The sequence below is a fragment of the Phaethon aethereus genome (genome assembly GCF_964289735.1).
Source record: "Phaethon aethereus genome assembly, chromosome: 19".
Taxonomy (NCBI): domain Eukaryota; kingdom Metazoa; phylum Chordata; class Aves; order Phaethontiformes; family Phaethontidae; genus Phaethon; species Phaethon aethereus.
In genome coordinates, this window is record NC_138595.1 from 5797410 (window position 1) to 5820997 (window position 23588).

Sequence of the window (23588 nt, forward strand, 5' to 3'; positions counted from 1 at the left end):
GACAAAACAATAATAACGATCAGGTTGGTGCGTGGTTCACATTAGTGCTATAGGTTTGGATCCGGAATTACTTAGGTAGGTAGGAGACACTGTATCCAACTCCATAAAGGCAGAGTAAAGAGTAGTGAGCTGTAGGTCGGGTACGTTGCTGTGTGGGGTTCCGTTTTGGATGTTGACGCTGCTGCTGTTTTCCATCTGGCAGTGAGAAGGGAAACACTGAGAAGGCGTTGGGGATGATGAAATGAGAACCAGGGGATCCACAGCTAGGCTGTCGTCTTTCAGCTCCTCCCAAAGATTTCCTATAACAGAACAAAGTGGATTGATTCAACTTTCTTCATATATGCTTTTTGAAACAGTATTTTATGGGAGAAATTGGTTACTATACAGTTGTGTGTGCTGTATGTGTAGGTACTCTTAGTCACTTGTGACTGAGAAAGGAAAAATATTGTTTAGATAGTTATTATTTGTCTGTCTCAATAATAAATTTAAATCTGGGAGAAAGCAGCATTAATTTAAGAAAATTATTTAACTTGATAGTTGGCAAGATTCTGTTGCAAATGTATCCTTATGAAGCATAACTTCTATTTGAAAAAAAACCACTAATTTTGATAGAGGAAATTGCCTCTGTTATCATTATAAGATTTGGAAGAGCTAATGGCATTTTATGGGACAAATCTGCAAATAATATTACTTTACAAATGGCCTTCTCATATTCTTGCCGTGTAGCGTTCTCTGAACTGCAAACTACATTACTGGATATGTGATTGACCTGACAAATCGAAAGATCTGAAATATTACTTTTTTCTAATGTGCACCAAAAAGTTTTTCATGTGTCTGTTGAACGTGCATATCACAGTGAGGGCACTAAATAAGTTACTGCAGGAGGGCTGTATTTTTCATATTCATTACTGAAGATTTCTTCAGGGAGAGTGGTGGCAGGGAGACTGTTGCTCCAAAGGTGTACCCACCACCTGCAGACTATCAAATGGGATAATACTTTGCCCTTTTGCTAGAAGTTTGGTTGTGATTTTTTTTTTTTTTTTTTTTTTTTTGGTGTTTGTATAATGATTTTGTTCCAAGTGTGCAGGCCTTGTCATGACTTCTAGGACTTCTAATTTGAGATTGGATAATTTTATAAAGAAAGAAAGTAAAAAGGTTAGATAAGGTTAAATACTTTAAGATAAAGGGCAAGGACAGAGGGAAGTTGGAATAGTACCATACTGGTGAAGCATACAGAATATTCACAGTACAAATGAGCACGCTCCAGATTAACTGAGTAAAATGGAATAAGGTTCAGAGAAATGAGTGGAATGTGAGATCCGTCTGCCTGAAAGAGGAAGAAGCTGAGGATTCAAAAAACTGTTGTTAATCTTAGTAAAGGAACCTGGGCATGGCAGGATTGTGGAATATTTGTGACAGTACAATGGCAAGGTAATTGCATTCACTGAGTCATGCAGATTATTAAGACTCTGTTTTTTTGCTCTGTCTTTTAGGCTGCTTTGTGTACTACTTTTTGTCTGTGCAGGAAGGCAATTCTTGCATGTTATTTGGTGCAGCAACAGCTTTGTAATTTGGCACCCACACGCTTTATTTCATATATGTACAGATATATATACACACGCATAAACTTGGTGGGGGTTTGCATGGCAAGCTACGTTCTTAGTGTTCAAAATCCTGTCCATTCAAGATGATTCAATTATTTAACATGAAAAACTTCACTGTCAGCATTATATGCCTAAGTATTTAAGGATGCGCCTCAGAAAATGTAATTGTTGAGGGCAGAGATCATTTGAATGCCTTGTGAAGGAGTAAATAGCATTCTTTTGAGCGGAGATGTGGAAGGTGTTTGAATAAATATTGATAAAGAAAAATGTTGACACATTAATTCAATCAAAATTATTGTTCCTTGTGCCCCTCACATGATAATCCTCTTCATATGCACTAAATAGTTGTGCTTGAGTAGTTTTTGGCGGAAAATATATCTGAATTAAAAAAAAAACATTCTAAATACTGTATTGCAGTGTTTAATATGAGCAGTCGTGGTCAAGAATGTCCAGGGTTTTTTCACCTCTGGATGTAAATCTGTAGCTTTCTTGGGAAACTTTTTAAAGATACAAAATTCCACATTGTGCAAAATAATGTAACCTAGTAAGCTGGTCTTTATAGCAGCGGCAAGGACAAGCAGTTAAGAAAGGACACAAATGCATCTTATGCAGGTTGGGATGCCATGTAATAAGCCTGACTGTACAAAATAAGAATGCCTTGGGATACCTACCTTGGAGGTCAAAGTCAGTCAGGGATGGATTAAGAGCATCGATGTCATTGCTGAGATCTCCTTCGTGCATGAGCGTGTCCTGCATCGTCCTGGCTGTGGAATGCTCTGTCAGCATCTTCACCCCGCAGCTGGGGGGGGTCTGAGCCGGCAGTGGGGAATCCTGGGTGATGCTGGGCTGAGTTCTGAGTTCACTTTGAGCCTCCCCAGAAGGAAAGAGGGTCTGAGGGTCGGCTGACTGTTGCATTAATGTATTTGAGATTTGAGGAAAACCCTGTGGTGATGTATAGCACGCAGTTTGCTGCCCCCCGAGCAAATTTGGTAATGGGTTCTTGACGTGTAGAGCTCCTGATGCGTGGATGCTATGTAATGGCTGTGGTATGCCGGAGGAAAGCGAGGGCTCGCATAAGGAATGGGCTTGGACTGCCATCTGTCTGGAAAGGGATGCACTTGCAACGCCAGTCGGACCGCAGGACACGATTGAAGATCTCACCTTTTCACTTTTGTCGCCTATCAGTGTGTCAAGTTCTTCTACAAAACAAGAAAAAAGTCCATGACTTACTTATTTTTAGCAGAGCCTTGATCTTCATAGCTTGCAGCTAGAATTTTAGTGTTCCTCAGGAATGGATCAGTGGAATGGCAAAAAAAGGCGCTAGCCGCTATAAGAAATTCAAAAGCCTGAGATGTTTTTCTAAATTATCATTGCCAAGTGAGTATGTAATAAATTATGTTTTTGTATTTAGAAGTTGGATACTTATCAGTTAATTTCAAATTTTAGTCTATAGTACTTATTCAGTGTTGTTTTTATCTTGCAAAAGTCTAGTAAGATGTCAGGAGACAATCTTTTCTTGGCAAAGCTTCTTTGTGCCTATTCGGAATCACTCCTGCAAATCCAGGTCTTATTTAATTCTATTTTTTATTACTGTTGTTGTTTTTCCAATCACTTTATAACCAGGAAAAATTCTTAAATGCTTTTCTAAATCATGTATAAATTCTCTTATATAGCTTGTTACCTATTGCAAAGAAAACTGCTGGGGACCACTGTTTGATAACTAATACACTAGCATATTACTGACCTGGCTTTGCCATGCTCTTCCTTACAGCAACTGGGTCTTTCCTCTTCCATTTCTGAAGCTCCTCCTGCATCTTATCAATTTTGGCTGGATTCAGAGCCCACAAACACCCTTTCCGAGAAGAATTGCCTGACTTGTTTTCAACTTTCTCAAAGCATTTGTTCAAAGATAAGTTGTGGCGTACAGAATTCTTCCAGCCATCTGGAGCTGTCTGGAAAAACAAATCCAATCTAAGAATGGAACTTAAAATCCAAATATATTTCTCTGTTTTGACTGATGAGATTATAAGAAATGCTGTTTAGATTATACTTTTTACAGTATGAAACTTGTATGTAAGAAAGAAGATACAAAAATTTCACAGTCGTGTTGTGTGGGAAGAGAGGAATCAGATAAAATAGTAACTGATCTTCTAAGCAAGAAGGTTGGCCTTGTCAGAGGGCTGCTGGATTTTTAAGAGAATTTGCACATCACAATAATTAAGTGTGTAAAGAGTTATATTATGGAACTGTGCGCTAACAGGAGATCTATCTTCTTAATCTATTTTGGAACATGTAGAAAAATTTCAAACAGTTCATTGAAGGACTACATGTTACTTGGACTCAAATTAAGTGTCCAGGCAGACTTCAAAAGAATTTTAGCATGCTACTGTAGGTGTAACTTTGTGTGCTAGCCAATTATATAACCAAATGGTTTAATCACAAGCCCTGTAGATGAGAGACAGGTTTCTACATCTGATCCCTGCAACTTTTTGCTTTGCATTTATTTTTAACTCAGTAGTGGAAGCTGGAAGGTTTTTTAAACTGAACAATGCATATAAGTTTCATTTAAAAGATTCCTCTACTTTTATTTAGGCCGTTTCTGATCAATAAGGGACACTTTTGAGGACACTTTTGCATTCAACTGCAAGAATGGAAAAAAAAGAAAACCTAGTGCAAAGTCTCTGTTCATACGATTTAATTTTTACAATCTTTTTTTTTTCCCCCCGATTGCTTGTAAAAGAACTTTGAAAATCGATATTGCTGTAAGGGATGAAGACAGAAATACCCAGCAAAACAGTCATGCTCAGATTCTGATGGAAAATGCCTGTTTGCTTGCTAGTCTGAAATACTGATCTTGAAGAAATGGCACTGCATCCTTTTATCGCATATGCATTTTTCTGGTGTTTGTTTATTTGATTTCATTCATTTCTGCTTACTTTAGTCATGCAGCCAGAAGATACTGCCCATCACATTAAGGATTGGTAAATTAGTATGTGTGTTCATATCAGAAGATTCCTATATTAAATTCCTGATGTGTCACTTCCTTGCTTTTCTTTTGGTCGGTACTGTATGATGCTATTTGTTGCATATCTAAGTAGAACTGTCTTAGCTCATTGCCACTGCACTATAATCTTAAAAAAAAAAGGAGGGGGGCAGGAAAATGACTTGCTACATAATGGTAGGAATCAACCTGAGAAACCCAATTTCCTTGTAATAGAGGCAACTGCTAGTCCGCTAGACTTCCCCGGTTATTGTAAGACCAATTAAAAAAAAAATGATAGCTTTACCTGTGTCAGTCAAATGATATTCTTTCCAAAAGGTCTGCATTTGCAGAGATAAGAAATCTCAAGAGAGAGAGACTTTAGAGCTCATTGGATTACAAAGAATGATCTTCAATGCTAGTATATGTGGGGCCTTTTTCCTTTTTTTTTTTAATAGATTTTTGGATGCTTTTTCCTGTTTCCAAAAAATCCTCATCTGTGTGTCATAAGAATTAAAAGAAATTCAACAACTCTGTGAAAGGTGGGTGAAGTTGTCTATGTGTCACTATCAATGTGGCAAATTTTTGTTTTGTCAAAACCAAAATATTTTTAATCATAATTATTTATATCAACCACAGAGAATTATTGAACAGAGAGCACAAGAAATAAATATGATTTTCCGTCGTCTTTTTAAAGAGGTTAAAAATTAAAATCTCCCTTTTATGTGCATTAAGTTTCCTTTCCATTCTTATGCTTCATTAATAGAGATCCTTCTCTCATAGAAAGCCAGGTTTTTGATAGTTTCTTTAATTGTTGCCTAGTGTAACAGAATTCCTCTAAGACCATCTTTTATAAATGGCCTTGTGTGCATTTTTGCTTTCATGTGATACACCATGACTTTTTGAACACACTTTGACAGAAATTCTGCTTTTTATCAGGAGTGTAAAATCTGTTCTTTCCTAGCTTGTTGTGAAGGACTATCTTGTAATAGCCTTACTGAAGCATTTGAGGGTCAAATTTAATACTTGCTTTCTTCATTAAAAAAAATGAATTGATTTTGGAAATGAAATACGTGTTCTTTACTAAAAAAGACTCTCTTTTCCCTTCATAGCAGCACAGTTTCTACTCTTTTGCCCCACCTGATGTCAGCATTTCACTATTCTGTTAGCCATAGGTGAGACAACATGCATTTCTATTAAAAAAAACCTAACAGCAACAAACCAACAAAAAAACCTTTAAAACTCTTTCTGCCATAGGGTAATACAAAAGACGATGAATCAGTTTTTCTCCATTGCAGATCACGTTCAAGTTGCTTTCTGGCAGTTCCAAAAGTAAATAAAACTCTTCCTCCTAGGTAAGATGTGTATGTAGCTACTGAACAAGCTGACCTGAAAGAATATTCATGTTTCTTGCCCTGCACATGAGGCTACACATACCTCTGTCTGTATCTAGACAGGATAATTAGTGTTTCTGCTAAGCACCAGAGAAGATGGGAGTGGCATGTGTTTCTCAGAGGTTTTCAGAATGTGTGGGGGTGTAAACTATGAGTAGTTTTAGAAACTAAGAGCAAAAAGTACATGGATTTATTCTGGAGACAGCTGCCAAGAGTTGAACAGGTTCTTGCGTTAAACTTGATATTGCTGAGCAGCAAAGAATAGCCATTTACCTAGATAGGCCTCGAAGGAACACTCCAGCAGCATGTTCGTGTTACAATTCTGTCACCAGTTTTTTAAGTGAACATTTGATTGTCTGCTAATGAACTGAACTTTGGCTACTGAAGCTGCTCTCCCATAGTTGGAATCTCCTTGCTATGGCTCATTTTTGCCATTGCTGCATTCAGTGTGGTGTGGATGAAACTCTGTGGAGTTGGACACTGCAAGAGAATATTTGCTGCTCTAAGTTCCATCAGACCACAGACCCTTCTAACCTCTTGGACCACTGGCAATAAGTCCAATTAACAAGATTAAAGCTTTCTGTTAGGCTCACTAATCACTACAAAGAAAAAAAGGATGACAAGCAAAAAAATATTATTGTACAGACCCATTGATCCTGACCGCCTCTTGAAGTTTAAAGAGTTCAGTGATCTTGCAAAACCCTTTCTCTTTAAATCTAGGTCTCAAGAGAAGGGAGAGGTACATCAAAGAGTAATTCAACTTTAGCTGCGTAGATGTTTTTTTTAGGACGTAGGAGTTGGATTGCTCTGTTTCAACTAGAAATGAGATTGTTGCATCATAGAAACTAAATTTGCTGTGGCAGCGAATACAGGGTAATTTGACTAGGCTTGTATCATCTAATGTCTCCCAGCAAGATTCTGTGTACACTTGTACTCTGTTTCTCTCCAACTTAAATTGCTTCCCTTCCCCCTGTTGTATCCTGCTGTTTCGTGAGTTCTGGTAGCAACAACATAATGTCCGCTGCTGATTTTTATATTACTTTATCTTGCTGAAGACTCTCCAAAAAGGGAGGGGAGAAGATACTAGCTTTTGCCATATATTGATAATTCTGTGGGCTGCTGTAAAGAACAGAGCTAGACAGGGCTTAGTGCATAGTATTTGCTTGCTTATTCTCCCCTGCTTATTTTAAGGATGTTTGGGATAGAACTATTCAATCATTTGGGTGTACTGGTAAGTAAAATGCAGAAATAAAGCTGTCACAAAATAGTGAATGTTCCAGTAGTAACCCCTGCACCATTCTTTTCCTATAATGCATATGACATTCTCACAAATTTTTAAATTAATTAAGAAAGACATGAGGATCTGCAAACCTCACCCCCGCAATCCACTGCCTGTGGAACAAGCAAGTTTTGATAAGTATGAAGGCAAAAGTTTAGATTAGGTATAAAACAGTTATTTAAAGCTGTAGTAGATATATACCTACTGTACAGATGAACATATGTATACACACATCTGTATGTATACACACAGACAGACATATGAACACACACTTATCTGTGCACATTTACACACAAAGTATCACAATACATGCAATACACAATAGTTACACACAATATATAGTTGAGGAAAGGATGTTTATCTCCCTAATGTTTCTGCTGTGTCAGAATAACTTTAACTTCAGGACCAGGAAGGTGACATCTGGCAGAGCCACAGTCTTGTGTCTGAGGAATTCTGTGCATGTTGGCAGCTGCAGCATTTGGTTTGTGAGCTGCCAATTAATTTTATAATTGATTGTTTTGTAAGACAGAGGAGAATTAATTTCAGTTTGGTCTGATGAATAAATGTGGACATGCCTGTAAAACTTATTTTTAATATTCCCACCTCTGTGCTTCAAACTCATGCTGTTTTTCTAGAAAACAGTAATTGGATGAGAATGTATAACTTTGCTGTACATCATATGATTTGTGCATTATGCTAAGAAGCATAGTTCTGCAAACTATCAGTTTGAGGATGTTATGGCCCAGGACCTTTTTAATAATCCTTAAGCTATTTTCCTTTGGCTTATTAATATTTCTTGCAGCTGACTAGTGTTAAATGCATGGAAAATAGAGTTAATATTCTGTTAGGGACAAAATACAAATCTTGAAATTTATTTTCATTTTGAAAATTAAAAAAAATTTATAGCTACTATGTTCACTCTATTGTCATGTGCCATTCTACCCTTCTTCCTTTCCCTGTTTAGGTTACTGTAATTACTTAAGTTCACATGTGTTTAGCCTAAAAATCAGTTGTGTCCCTGTGCCTGGACAAAGTTAGAGTGCTTCAGATTTGTTTCAGTGGATTATGACCAGTCATGTTGTGATGGGATACTTCTTGAATTATGATGGTAGGTTTCTTTATTTTTTCTTCTTTCTCTGGCTTGTAACAAATAATAGAGTAGCTAGTGATTTCTTTGGAAGGAAATCTGGTAATACAGAAGTGTGATTGATCTAACAGTTCTTTCTTCATGATAATGTGTATTCTTTTTCTCTGATTACTGACATGCTCAGGTTTGTTTTTTTTTTTGGCAGGCATTATTTATCCGTAGCTAGTGTCCAAAATTATTCCAAAAATTGTATCATAACATTTATTTTTAGTTATTCTTAATGTTCTTTTCTTAATATAAATGTTTGAATTGCCTTTCTGTAGCTGCTTTAAATTTCATTTAATTGCTGCATGTTTATATGCAATAGGAAACAGGACAGACAAGCATTGCTTTAGTTTAATTTTTGGGCCTTGCTAACAGTTGCAGGTCACCTGATCTGGACTTTTAGTGAGATGTTTTTGAAGAATAGGCAATAATAAAGCTCTGCCTTGAGCAGCAGCTGGCGATTCTACTGTAGCTCTTTTAAAAATCCTAACTGTACTCCTTCTGCTCTTGGATCATGTGCTGACTAATCTCTTTCCACTTGCATTCCAAGTGCAAGAGACCATTCTCTTATAGCATGGATTTAATTTCAGTAGTATCTGCTGCAAACCATATGCCCTTACCTTCACCAACATTACTGTGTAATTATGAGCTTAGTACCATTTATCACATATTATACTTTTCTTTCTACAGTGCATGCAAGAAATGAAGTTGCCTAAGATGGATATCCCAGCTCTGCAACAGTGCAAGATAACCTTGAACCTCTGCTTCCATGTGAGTCTGGAGGTACTATTGATGGCACAGGAAGCCACAAGACCAGTTCTGCCTGTATTTAAGATCTGAGAGGAAGGAATGGATGTGTTTTTAAAAATATTTATCCTTTTTATGAGTTGTTAGTGAGGAGTGGCCACTTGTTATCTGCATAAACTCAAAGTTGGAAGAGTTCTTAATAGATTTTTGTGTTAAATATTACCACATGTCTTGTTCACGTTTCTGCCTAGGCCCAAAATGCTGGGTAGTTTGTGATCATGAAGGTGTGTAATGTATAATTGGTTTGATATCAATCTACTAAGAAATTATCCCTTTTCATATATTTAATCCCTTCCCTTATTCCCTCTGCTGCCAGGTAAGCTCAGAAAGAGATTTCCCCCTCCCCATGGAACTCACCTTAAAGTAAGGAAAGTGTTCCGTCATGAAATTGTAAATCTCACTGACTGGCAAACTCCCTGTCTTGCTGTTTTTGAGTGCCATGAAGATCAGGATGCTTTAGGGAGAGAAAGAAAATTATTTTAACCTGTTCTGCTTGGCTCTTCATAAGCAGAAAAAAAGACTATTTTTCACACTAAGCTGGAGTAATTAACTCTGGCTTTCACTGTCATATCATGAATACTGATGATGCTTAAGGTTTTCACTCAGTTGTTTACAAGCAATCTCCTTACACTGCATAGCTTTTAAAGGTAATTCGCAAAGAGCATATAGAAGGTCCATCCTGAGTTTAGAATAAAGTAATAGAAACTGGACTCAAGACCACAGCATTCAAACCCTGCTAGTTTGTATTTATTTAAGGTTGTGCTTTAACGCTTAAACTGGTAAACGCCACAAAGAGAATATCAAACTGACAGAAGGTATAATTAAAATTTAATTGTCTGATATACTTTGTTGGACTGCTATTTGGGGGCTAAACCTGTGTGGTGACTGGCATATCTGATATGTTTTCTAGCATTTCCTTGCCCTAATAACTGGAGGATAAAATTAGTTTTAATATAGGTCCTGGAAAAGACAACTAAGTGTGATTAGTCTTGTGCTGATGAAATTGGCAACACCTAAGATTTTGTATTAGAGAAATGTCTAGCTTCTGTGGGGGTGATCAAGACTGTTCACACGCTTTACAACATTTCATTTCCCTCTGTCTTGGCCCCAGAGTCTGGAACATCTTGTGATTCATACAAACAGGACAGAGCACACTGGGAACAAGACAAATAAGAATAAGCATGTTATTGCAAATTATGCTGGAAATAGGCCATGGGTAAACAGTGTATTTCCTGTAAGATTAGGACTTTAAAAAATATTTCATTACCTGTAGGAGTAGATGGGTTTGGGAAATAGAGGCTGCTGGGATTCTTGACTGCTTTGAGGAGCAATTCGTTGGTAAGGGTAGTGTGAAGAAGTAATATAAGTCACAGGATAGCTGCCTCCCGAGGGATACTGATGGTACAATAACAGAGATGTTACGTGGCTTAGCAAGAAGCTCTCAAAAATATTTCTTTCTTAATAACATTATTAAATTATTTAGTTCTGGGGATATTGTCCTCTGCCAACATTTAATAGCTCTTGTGCCAAGTCAAACCTAAAGTCATTCTAGCATGGTATTGGAAAACATGAATATTACTAGTTAACGCTTAAGAAGTAGAAGAAGCAAGGCTTGTATGAGGAGGAACTCACTGATGTGTTGACTACTACCACATCCTGTTGAAGTGTGTTCCAAATTCAAGTTTGTAAAAACAGGATTTTCTTTCATTATTGCCTGTTATGCTGCTGAGTTCTTGTGAAAAATTGGACTAACTGCACGCTATTAGTTGTGTCCAGATAATTCATAATTTTACAGACTTAAAGCATATCTCCCTTCAGCCATCTCTTTTCCAGTTGAAGTATCTTAGTCTCCTCAGCCTCCCCTGAGCATTGCACTATATAGACAAATAAATGAATGAACTTTATTTATATAAATTAAAAAAGAAACCACTCCAGAGTAAAGTACTTAAAACACCATAGAAAAATAAGCCTATTAAGTAAAACCACTAAAAATATAGGAAGCAACAGGAAAGTTTTGACAGAGCCTTCTTTGGTTTTGTGTGCTGGGTTTTTTTTTGGTTTTTTTAGGTGGAGAGGGATACAACAAGGCAAAACTTAAGTGTAGAAAATCTACTCCCAAGAGTATAGCATCCAAGAGCATCCGTTCCATTTGCTGTTAGACAAGGCAGTAAAAAAACCAAACAACAAGTACAAAAGCTTTAGGGGACCGATGGCATCAGAATATACATTAAAGTGAATGCATTATAGAATAAGTGATGGTGTTGCATGGGTAAGGAGAGTGGCATATGAGATATTTCTTCCTCCCCAGCCTTTGGCAGCCTAGGTGGATTTTTGTATTGCCTGACTAGTGCTGAAGCTGTGAGGCTACTCAGTGTCAGTGGTTCCCTCATAGTCAAGGACAAGAAACAGGCTTCTCCAAGAGGCCAGGAGTTTAAGTGCTGTTAGCCACTACCTCAAGCAGTTTCTTTTTCTCTCTTTTCTGTACCAAAAACCTAAAAAGAATAGCTGGGATACCTAAAATCAGATAACATTTATGCTACCCTCACCCCACCCCTAGGGACAAGCAGCAGAATGCTACCCAAGACTGACGTGCTAGGCTCTCTCTTCAAGAGATCTGTGAGCCTGTCCAGCTCTCAAGACATACTAAAGAAATGGCTGGCCTATCATGTGATCACCATGATAGAAATATGCCAATGCAAAAAAAAAAAAAAGGTGAAAGAGAGGAGATAATACATATAGATAGCCTCAATTGCATCAGAGTTTCTGCAAGTTTGCCCTCAATTTTTTAACACAGCAGTTGGTCACATATTTTTCTTTTCCAAATTACAGTTTAAACCTGCCGGCAAGCAACTTTCAAGAACAAAGAAACACTGCCCTGCTAAGGTAAGATACCATCAGCTGGATGTCTATGAAGCAAAGGCTCCCACTGAACTCAGAGCTCAGTGCGAGAGGAATTTCTGCCTCTTACAGATGAATCTTTCCAGATGCCAGGGCTAGGTCATGGCCAAAATTAGGAGTCTTGTCATATGTTATTAAAAAGTCTACCTGCATGCCTTCCCTAGTACTCAAAGGTTGCTGAGCCCTGTTGTAATGTTTTATTGCTTGCCTCTAGAAGTTCTGTGTCATGAGGTTTTTACGGTTCCTCTGAAAGATTGTAATGTAGCTTTCGAGACATGTTGGGAAAATTTCCTTGGTAATTAGTTTATATGTCTCCTTGGTTTCTTAATGTCATTCCTATGTTCAGACCAATAGCTTCTGTTGCTTTTGGTCTTTGTCCCCTTAAAATGCCTGTGAGAGGTTATCGTGTGTTTGCAAAATTTTCATAGCTTATTTATTTATTCTGGATTCTGAATAATTTATTTCAGTTTCTCAGTAATTTTATTGTTGTTGCTTGAGTTTTTTCATGTTTGCTTTTATCTTTCTAACATTAAACTGTCTGAAATGGAATGTGGAAAAACATACTGAATACACGAATTTATTTGCTACAGTAGGCAGGGTGAAAGAAATGAGATGTACATAATTAATCATGTCCTGCCTTGTTAGACTAAATACTGGGCAAACCTGCAGTCTCCAGAGCACCTGTGAACTAATTTCCGTGTGCAGTTCTGTGCTACCTGCTTTGTTGCATTGCATGCAGATTTTTCACCAGAATAGAAAACTGGGCAATTCATACAATAATTTTGATTTTATTGGTTTTAGTGACTCTTTGAAAGGAAAGAATACTAAGATGGGACTGGTTGTGATGTCATCACCAAAGGCAAGAACTGGGTGTTTTAAGGATTATTTCTGTTTTATTGGTTTCATTACTCCTTTTTGAGGGAACAGAGGCAGGGGAATGGTCTGGTATGACAGGCCAGGCTTGAGCTGGTTTTACAGTCGCACAACTGGCATGAAAGGTGTCAGTGTTTTATGGTGGGTGGGTAAGTGACTTCAGTAAGTGTCTGCTACTTCTTTCAGGTCAATAAGAAGTAATTTTTTGTATGAGTCATCATTTGTGTTGTGCCCAGCAAAGAGGAAGGTGAGGCCATTTTATCATTTGGACAAAATTAATGAAGGAGTTGATCTCTCTCATCCCTTTAATGAAAAGTGAGGTGTAGTTTGAACATCCTTCACTTCAGGCTAAAGGGCCCGTTCTCTTGAGTGTAACTTCCTAGTGATTTAAATTGCACTGCTCATTCAAATTTGAAATGTAAAGTATTAATACTGGAGCTGCTTCATGCAAAAGATGTTATTCCACTTCTTCTCAGTCTTGTATCACATGTTCTTTCATTTCCCAGTATCTGATTATGGCACACGGGCAGCAATTCTACCTGTTATGACTTTGGCTGCTTATACCTATTGTTTTTTTTTTCTCTGAGTAGTAGAACATGTTGCCATACTTTTACTATAGTAACTTTAAGAAGCACAAATACTGAAAAGTCTAACAGAAACCTGCTGCCTGTGAGAGATCTGTCACAGTGCCAGCCTGCAGGTGGATGGAAGACTTTCCTCTTAGTGCTTGTTGTATCTTGCCTAGCAACTCCCAGAAGGTGTATTTCATCTCTAGTTTTGTAGGTTTTTTGAAATGTGGTTAATGCTGATGTATAGTAGTTGTACTGGTATCAAATCAGCAGTGACAGGGGAAGGGTGCCTGCTTCATAATGAATAAAGAAATTAAATATTCAAATGAATTAACAAGCTAACTGAAGTTTCTGCTAAAGCAACACACAAAACTGACATTTATGCTGTGTGTGAGATGTATGGTGCAGTGGCACATCCACAATGTCTGTACTGCCGTCCCAGTGGGGAACTAGTTTATATTTGCAGCAGAAGTTTTGTCGCAAGTTAATCCTGCATCTGGGACCCTTTTCTTCTAAAATAACAATAATAAAATCAACCAATTTGTAAGTTAGAATGGTAGTGTAGTATCACCTTTCTTTTTATTCTATTTTAATTTTATTATTAGCTTTTATCACTTCTGTTGAGTTTTAGGCTAAGAAGAAAAAACAAGTAAATTAATTGTGATGGTGTTGATAAGAACTTAAAAGGTAGTTACCTTTTTGCCACATTATAGGGGAAAAAAAAAAGGTTCAGTAAATTCTGGCTAGTGGAATGCCAGAGTGACAGGTAAAAGAAAAAGCCAAGAGGAGTGAGATTATTCTGTAGCCATATTTCCTGACTCAGCGTAGAACTGCTTCTTTCAGTTTTCTATGCCTCCTCACATCTATTTAGCATCTGTACACTTCTCAAGCTTTACAAGGCTACCCACTGAGGACAATGGATGCAAAAAGCCCTCAATACTGGAACTATTTGAACTTCAGTAGTACCTGGATGCCCTAAGCATATTGGTCTGTCCTTGTGCCACACCTAGTTGGAGAAGAACCTCTGTGCCCCTGAGTTCCTAAGCTGATTTAAATACAAAGTCCAGTTAGTGATCAGGGGCTGCCCACAGACAAGGGAGCAGGAAGAGAACGATGACAGTAATAGGAACCTGATTTTAGAAGTTTATTTCATGCAGATGTTGGTACTTGAGGTGCTTATTGAGCTGCCTTGCCACACCATCCTGTTGATCATTTTAACTGTCCCAGACACTAGAAGTTCAGAAAGGTCGCAGAAGTCCCTGAAGCTCTCCAAGTGGTAGATACAGTTAGTCCCTATTTTATTCCTCTCTATATCTGAGGGTTTATAGACTGTAATAACAAGACATCTTCCTCTAAGTTTCAGTAGGCAGGTGGGGGATTTATAAGTGTAAGAAATACACACTTAAAAGTATGAAAATCCACTACTGATGTATAGAATACTTTCATTCTTCCTTAGTCATGTTTTACAAAACTCTAACAAATTCAATTCCTAAAAAGTCATCTGTGATGGATGATTTAATTTTATCAATGATCATAAAATTCCAACATATATCTATTCTTGTTCTTTATGGTCATTCAGCATCTGTTTTCAGAAGTTACTGAAATTTCCTTTTAAAGAAAATCGTGCCAAAAATAACCTTTCTTTTTCCTCATGAGGGACTAAATCCTGATGATGAATGGTAGGATTACTATTTCAATGACTCAGACTAGTAACACCATATGAATTAACAATCCCAATGAAATATCATAGGGTAACCTGTTTTTTGTTTTCTTTGCACATTTTTAAGTCACTGCTGTGTTAGTCACCTTTTTTATGCTTCTTGAGCAGGTTGAATGAGATGGTACAGTTGATTCCACAATATCAGTCATAAGTCACTGGGATCAAAGGAGTTATAACTCAAGTATAAACTTTTGTGTTCAAATATATGAGTTTCCTGTAAGTTTAATTTAATTCAGTTCTAATGGTTGGGAGTTTTGGTAGTTGTGCTATTTTTGTATATGGATTTCTGCCTATATATCTGAAAAATCCTCGTTGCCTTAATTTCGCCTTAAAAAGGTTTTGCATTTTGTTTGTTTGTTTTAAATAGGGTGTTTCACGCATGTTTTTACCTCCTTGAATGTCTTTCTTACTGAAAATTTTGTACATTGCAAATAACTGAGCATAAAAGAGGAAAATTTCAATGCATTGAACAGCACCACAATTAATATCTAAAGGAAATTATTTAAAGACATTTCAGAGTCATGAGAATTACTTTCTGTAATACACACCCTCCCTCTATGCCAAGTTTTCAAAGCTCAGTAGACCACACTCACTAAGCTCTATAAATATGTACTAGGATCACATGTAAGATTAAGGTATATATGTATGATTTTACAAAGATACTGTGTGTATACTTCTTCGAAAATGTGATCTGGCATGTATTCAAATGATATCTAAAGACACTCAAGAAAAACAAGGTGTCAGTTATTCCTGTGCATTTTTAGTATTAATAATATAGTTACATTACGGAAGGATAACCTTAATATTGTGCATTCTCATGCATCATCAGCATTATTGTCAATTATGCTTCAGCTGAATAATCTTTCACTGGGGATGATGTAACAGGCAAAAGATTGCAAGAGAGATGTGTGTGCTATTAAGCACAAGGAAAGAACAAACCATATTACTGTTAAAATTTTGCTTTAAAAGTGTTTTTCTGTGTTTGATCTGAATTTTAAGTAAACAGTCACACATATTTAATTTTTTATACTGAAGTTAAAGCACAGTTAATTCCCTGGGATCCTGAAATGCCAATGGTTATGTTAATAATCTATCTGGTTTCAAAGCCGATTTTCTTGAGCATAGTGGTGAAAATATAAACAAGCAGTACCAAGATTCAATTTTTATGAGCTTTTTTTTTCTTCATGGATGACCATTTTAAAATGCATTTAGACGTGATTCTGTTAAGATCTCATTGTCGTAAACAAAATGTATGTATACAAACATGACTCCCAAACACAAATTTAGCAGGTATTGCTTCATCTGTCTTTTTGTATTATTACCATAACTACTATACATTATAGTGCTAGAAATGTAGGGGATTTTGGTCTACATATTGTACTGACCTGATGGAAAGGGTGTGAGGGGCAATACATCTGCTGCACTTGAGGCTGATAGCAATACAAACCAGGCTGCCCTTCCAGTGGGGATGTCCTAAGCTTCATGTCTGAATCCTGCTAGAAAATATTTAAGGAACAAGTTATTAGAGAAAGCACCTCAATTTAAAATAGAATAATTCTGTTAGTTACTGTTCTGATGTCTATCATCATACTTACTAATTTTTTTGGCTTGATTCTGTCACAGTAAGTGTTAAACAGAATTTGTTTCATATTCTAGTGGTACAAGAAGGAAAATTGTTTCCTGCATTTATGTAATTACTACTTTAAAAAAGGAAATCCCAGTCCAAATTCCATGCAAATAACAATTCAGAAAATGTCAAGTTTCACTTTATTTTTCCCCTACATACACAAAGTGCATACTCCAGCTTCCATTCCTGAGTGTGCACATCTCCCTCCCTCCCTCCCTCTCTCTCTGTCTTTTTCATACTCCTTGATTTTATCTTGCAGACTGTCAGTACCTCAAGCTGACACTGGAATTTTGTCATTAGGCAGAGGGTGAGGTCTATAATGCACAGGAAACAGGTGGAAGAGAAGAATCAAACTAGGCTGACTGCTGAATTTGATTGAGATAAAGGAAATATAGTAAGAATGTGATTTATTTCTGCAACTGTGGAAATAAACATAGAGATGTTGATCAAGTCTTAATTTCTCACAGGTCTGCCAGGTGCTTGTCCTGGATTACACATAGGGCTTGATTCTGTTAAGGGCTCAGGTTTCTGGATGTTAAATGTTACTGTCTTTTCATTAAAATGCTGAGTGCACCATATGGTGTGTGTGGTAACACTGCCTGCTTTAGAAGAGCAATTCAAACAAACTGCATGCTAAGCAGAGAGCTAGATAGAGCTCTAGCTGGTAATAAACAGGGCAGGGAATGATGTGTCTTAAGCAGTGTCCTTATCCATGCATCTGGTGACTGACCTCAGGTTCCTTCCCCCACTTAACATCGATGGCCAGGAATTCTCTTCTGAGAGCTGATGTTGTAGACATTATTTCAAGGAACTAGTAGCACTTCTCCTGTTTTAAAGCAAGGCCATAATGACTATCTTTTATGGTATAGATTAGTGTAGGGGTACATATTAGACTTGATTTGATATCCTGGCACCTAACAAATGCCACATCCAGTATTAATAAATGTCCGTGCTATTTTGGTGACCGAAAGATGAAGTTTTTCAGAAATGTCAATTTGCCAGCAGTGAGTAAGCTATTTAAGAGCTTTGAAGTTGTATGCTGACTGAACCAGTGGAGACATTAACAAGTAGCCAGTCTTCTCCTGAGTAGTCACACGTACTTGGTAAAGGGCTCCTGCAGCACTAGCTTTACATTATCTACATCTTGCAGCCCAGGGATTTGGGAAGAAAATGGGAATTTCTTTAATCAACTGCTTGTAGGTTTTGCATTAAACTCATCTGACCTAGATGAGTATTTATCCAGGAAATAAGAGAGTTAGATCAATTTCCTCCGTAACCTGAATGGCTTCAGTCCCCAGGTATGTACCCTGATAACATCACTCCATTCCCTGGTAAATTGTCTTAATCCAATTAAGATTTTTTTTTTCCTCCACCCCTCTTTCTTTTCGTAACTCTTAAATTCTTTGTCTCACAGCAATTTAGAACCATTGGTTAGGGCCCTCTCCTGGCAGATGTAGTAATTGTTTTTGTCTGCACTAGATTATGAAGATATGCTTTACACTTTGGATCACAGCAGAGATACCTTGTGGAGATACTGGAGGGTAATTTACTTTGCTTTTCAGGGATCTCTGTGCTGCCCTAAATAGGCAGTCGCATCAATTCACTCTGTGAATTAGCCCAGGTACCTTTATACTGCACATACCATAAACAGATATATTTAATTTTAAGTAGTACTGATGTCTTAGAGTTTCTTTTCTATTTGCATTGAGAAAAATGCAGGTCAGCCAAGATATTGTAACAAATCTGATACACATGTTCTCATGCTTGAAAAATACTGTTTTGTGAACTTTTGTCTCTTGAAAATACTAGTTGATGACAAGTACTGATATAAAACCTGTTGTCAGGAAGAATTTGGATATTTAAGATTCATGTATTGTGTCTAGTGGAAAATCATTTGTCCTTGTGCACCTTTCTGAGAACTGTTTTTCAGTAGGGAAAGGCTGTAAAATAGAGAACTTTGATAAATAAATATGGATGCCTATTCTGAGCTCTAGTCTGCAACTCGACAAGAGACTAAATGTCCACGTAGTCACATTAAAAGATAAGAAAATAATTCCAAAAGTATATTTTTGGCATTGAAAACAGGAAAAAAAATTAGAAAAAATACTGACCACGACTTGTGAACTGTGATCTTGACCTGTGGTGCTGTATTGGAGGCTGTTACACCATGGTTGTTCTGTGGAGATATTCGGAATGTGTGTAGGAAATGACTCTGACTCGTCAGGACCTGTAGATCCTGGTAGACCCTCAAAACCATCTATGTTTCTAGCATTTTTGAAGGGTGAACCTTCTGGTGGGAGGGCTTGATGTGCTTCCTGGAAGACATCTTCGCTGATCTGTCTCTTGTAAGGGTGAAAGGGGTTTCTGCTGCTCTTGAGAAACCTGTCATAATTTCCTATAGTACTTTCCTCGTAACTGTACCGTCTGAATTTTTCAGTACTGAAAGACGCTTTAAATTTGTTCTTGCCACAGTGAATTCCTTGGCTTGTAGGATATCTCCCATGAATTTGATCCTGGGCTGGAGAAGCAGGGCTGGGGCTGTGAGAAGACTCTGAACTCTTCCTTTCTGTCCTGCTGTCTGACTCATATGGTTGGCAGTTATAACTGGGATTATCCTGCAATGAATTATTGGCATTTATTTAGGATTGGTATGAGAAAATTTTTTTCATTATTTACAAAAAAGTACATTAAAAATACATTACTAATGAGAAGTATAAAATTACTAGTCCTAGCCACCTGCATGCAGAGAAGCCCTAAAAGATCTGAAGGGTTTTCTGGTTACTTGGTATCCAAGACTGTTCAAAAGTAAATTAATAAAAGCATTGAGAAGACTGAAGTAATCTTAATTTGTGCAACTATCTTGCAAAAACAGGACGTCTTAGGTAACTATTGACTAGTTGGTCTGACAATTTCAGGGAAAAGATGATGTATGATCAAGTGATGAGAGATTAAATGACAGGAATATGATAAGTGCAAGTCTTGTCATATACAAGTTTAGTCAAATAAGCTTGATCTCATTCTCTGATGGTGTTACAAGCTGCAAGATATGTTGCTAGTTACATCACTTCCTTTCATTAACATAGCCACACTCATTCTGTGAGACAGGTAGGCTTTAGGCAGACATTTTAACCTTCTTCCTGTCTCATCTCCTCCCTTCCCTTTTGCACTTTAGCAAGAAGAAAATAACAGCTACTAAAGTGCTCTTTAATCTAGAAGAGAAAGGCGTAACAAGAACTGGTGTCTGGATCCTGAAGCTGAACACATTCAGCTTAGAAATTATGCATATTTTCCCTGACATCAAGGATGAGTAACAACTTGGATGTCTTCTGAGAAGACATGCTTAAGTCAAGAGCAGGTTATTGTGTTCAGTGAAGGGGAAGATGTAATGTTCAGTGTTACACAAAAAGTCAGACCAGATTATCAAGTGGTCCCTTTCTTCCTTCCCCCTCCAAATCCAAGTTGGTCTTACAGTCCTTTAGGAGAACAGGTGAAGGAATATGTACCTTTGTGGAAGAACCAGTTTCCAAGAAGCCCCAAAGGGGAGTTAGCATAAAAGCCAGTGCTTTCTGCAGAGTGGAACACGTCACAGCTTTTTCATTCATTTGTACATGGGTCTGTGTGTCAAAGCTATTAGTATTTTGTTCTGTCATGGATTCCTGCAGAAAGCAAATCTGACCTCATGACACTTTTGGCTTCTCACATAAACACAAACTTGCTCAGTTTGTAACTTCTTAGTTTCTTACTTCCTCATTGTCCTTTATAGTCCTAATACATCTGTTTATCTTTTGTTAAATAAGAATTTAAAAAAAACTTCCATATTTAGTTATATAGACCTGTATGAATGGCAGTGCTGTCAATTCCCCACCTGAAATTTTCATGAAAGTGTGACAATGATTATTTTGCTGCTGTTTGGTGAAAAACACTATTCTCAGTTGTACTTTTGTTATCAAAGGTAAGCATGATGAATATACAGGCAACAGGAAAGAGATAATTTTATACCAAAAAAGTCCCAAGGAATTCTGAAGTGCTTGAAGATATCATCTACTGGCAGTGAGTAGAAAGAAAGGTTCTGATGTCTCTCTGTTTGTCTGCTTTTTCACTTATTTATTTTAGAAACAGGATGAGAATTGCTTTAAATGTAGCATTTTTGCTGGATTTGTAGCTAGATTGATTGCCTGTTTTGTTTTTAAAGTAATAGAATTTTTAAGCAATCAAATAGGAAATTTAGCATGGATTTTAAGATTAGCTCAGAAGAATAACTCAGGTTTCTACTCTTCAAGAATAAAACTTTCAATATTTACTTTGTCTCCAGTTAAGTATGCTGAGATTTAGAGCAACAATTGCCGAATATTGTGTCTTGTGCCTCTCAAGAAAGAGAACAGAACTGGGCCATCTTACTCACAGTTTGCTGAACTGGGGATACTGAATCCCCCTGTGTCTTCATGAGGTCTTGTTGGTCCCTTTCCAGAGTGTCCGAAGAAGAAAATTTAATATTAGATTGATCTTGGAGTAGTGAAACCATTACCAAATCCACGTCAGGTAGAAATCCTGTTATGACAAAATCAAATTACAATAAATATTTTCTAAAATTTAAACTGTGGTAAAAGAAACCATCTTGTTACATGCAGATGACTAGACAGTGTTAGATATGCAGCTGGACAATAACCCATCCTGAAGAATTCCTAATACAGTTGAATTTTTTTAGCTCTTAAAGAAATGTTCTGTAGGTGCAATTACAGTGAAGATGTGATACAGAGTTTATATGGATTTACCACACAATTTTTATAAAAATAAGTCATCATTTTGTTTTCTATAGGTTCATAAGTTAATGAGGATGTATTGCTTTGGGGTTATGCAAATTAAGCAATATTGCTTTATTGAGAGATTGTAATATAAATGCACCCCAATTGCTTTCAGTGGGACTATATAAAATAAAAGGCTTTTTGCTATCATTACTTAGACTGCTGGTTACTACAGACATATTTTCACTTTTGCTTTTTTATTAGTACCACTCCCTTCAGCCTTTTCATTCTGTTTTGCATGATTAAATGTATCTGAGATATGTAAATAATTTCATCATTCCATACCTATTTTTTTTAGTTGTATCTCCTCTCAAGTTCACAATTTTTGATCTTTGGATATATGAGACATATCTGATGATGTTCTCTGGGTTGAGAGGAACAAATCTAATCTTCAGGTATTTTGTTTTCTACCATGTTTTTTCCCAGTCCTTGTTCACTGTAACCACACAATAAAACTACAGAAGAAGAACTTGTATCCTCTTCTGATGTGCACATAACACTGCACTAAGTGTGTACCTGTGTAAAGATGTCTTGTGTTCATAGTTTAGATTTCAGATGTACAAGTCAGGGGAAAAAAAGCCACTTTACTTCAAGAGTTAATTTGCAAGGTCTGTGCCATGTGTTTAAATGGCTGTTAGGTAAATAACTAAGGGGTTTGTTAGGTTTGGTTAACAAAGGTATATCACCTAAAAATGTGGAAAACCTTTTTTGCCTTTAAAGTTCAAAGAGAAATCTATATTTATGATAAGCAAGACTGCACTGCCCGAGGGGATAAAGCACAATGGGGCTTGGAAATCAAGTATGAGACCTATAGTAGTATATCAAGAAAAAATGATGTTAGATAAAGTTCAGAAGTGTCTTAGGCACAGATTCTTCTCCCAGTAGCTTAAGTGGAGGCTGGCGAGAAGAAACGCTTCTAACTGATGCTCATCTTGAAAGAAGCAGTTGGGAACACTGACAACTAGGAAGTATATGTGTGTGTAAGTGTTCCACTGTCTGCCCTCTTAGTGCTGGTTTCCCACCTATCTACAGGTTATACAAAACTGTGCCTGACCTCTCTTTTACACTGTAATTTCTCAACCCAGCTGCCTAGTTTGTGGTCTTGAGCATTAGAATTTTATTAAAAGCTTTTGTACAGTTACAATTCCTGCCTAATGACTTTTGCATTGCAAGACACATTTGACAAATGGTCATAAATAAAGAAAAAGGAGGAGCTTGATTTCAAGAAAATCAGATTAATGAAAATAATAGGTAAGTCAAAAAGGTCTGATTGCAGAGTTTAATAATGCCTGAAGCTTTTCTGTTCTGATTATGTTTACCATTAGGATCTGTGATGGAACCAGATTAAAAAAAACATTATCTGAAGGGTTAATTCAACAGATCAGAAAGGTCTGGCTCTGCTTACTGAAGGCGATCAGATGTCCTTTCTGAAAACAAAGCAAATTATCATGGTTATTTGGACAGTCAATTCAAAAGGTCCAAGAAAACAAAATTATTATTGTCCCTCCCCTTCAAGACTTTTGCCAGGTTCTGTTTATGAATTTCATTTTGCTGTCTCATGGAGGCTGGTAGGAAAAGAGTCGTCTTACTGCCATTTTAATACTATAAAAATTCAGCCCTGCATAGTGAAAGTGTTTTACTGAATATTAAATAAGAAGCAGCCTCGTACTAAAACAATGTCGAGCTGATCACCAACCTGATCTCCTTCTATGACCAGGTGACCCGCCTAGTGGATGAGGGAAAGGCTGTGGACGTTGTCTACCTGGACTTTAGTAAAGCCTTTGACAGCGTCTCCCACAGCATTCTCCTGGAGGAACTGGCGGCTCGAGGCTTAGACGGGTTTACTCTTCGCTGGGTGAGGAACTGGCTGGATGGCCGAGCCCAGAGAGTTGTGGTGAATGGC

At 37.2% G+C, this 23588-nt stretch overlaps 1 protein-coding gene across 1 annotated transcript; it reads right to left on the minus strand.

The window, feature by feature from the left end:
* Nucleotides 1-36: 36 nt before the first annotated feature.
* FOXN1 (forkhead box N1) lies at nt 37-21405 on the minus strand (the record flags this gene model as incomplete). The annotated part of the gene is made up of 8 exons (XM_082008630.1): nt 37-299; nt 2276-2803; nt 3349-3556; nt 9554-9650; nt 10464-10591; nt 16642-16752; nt 18995-19498; nt 21286-21405. The coding sequence occupies 8 exons, from the start codon at nt 21403-21405 to the stop codon at nt 37-39; spliced, it is 1959 nt and encodes a 652-aa protein (XP_081864756.1).
* Nucleotides 21406-23588: the final 2183 nt, after the last annotated feature.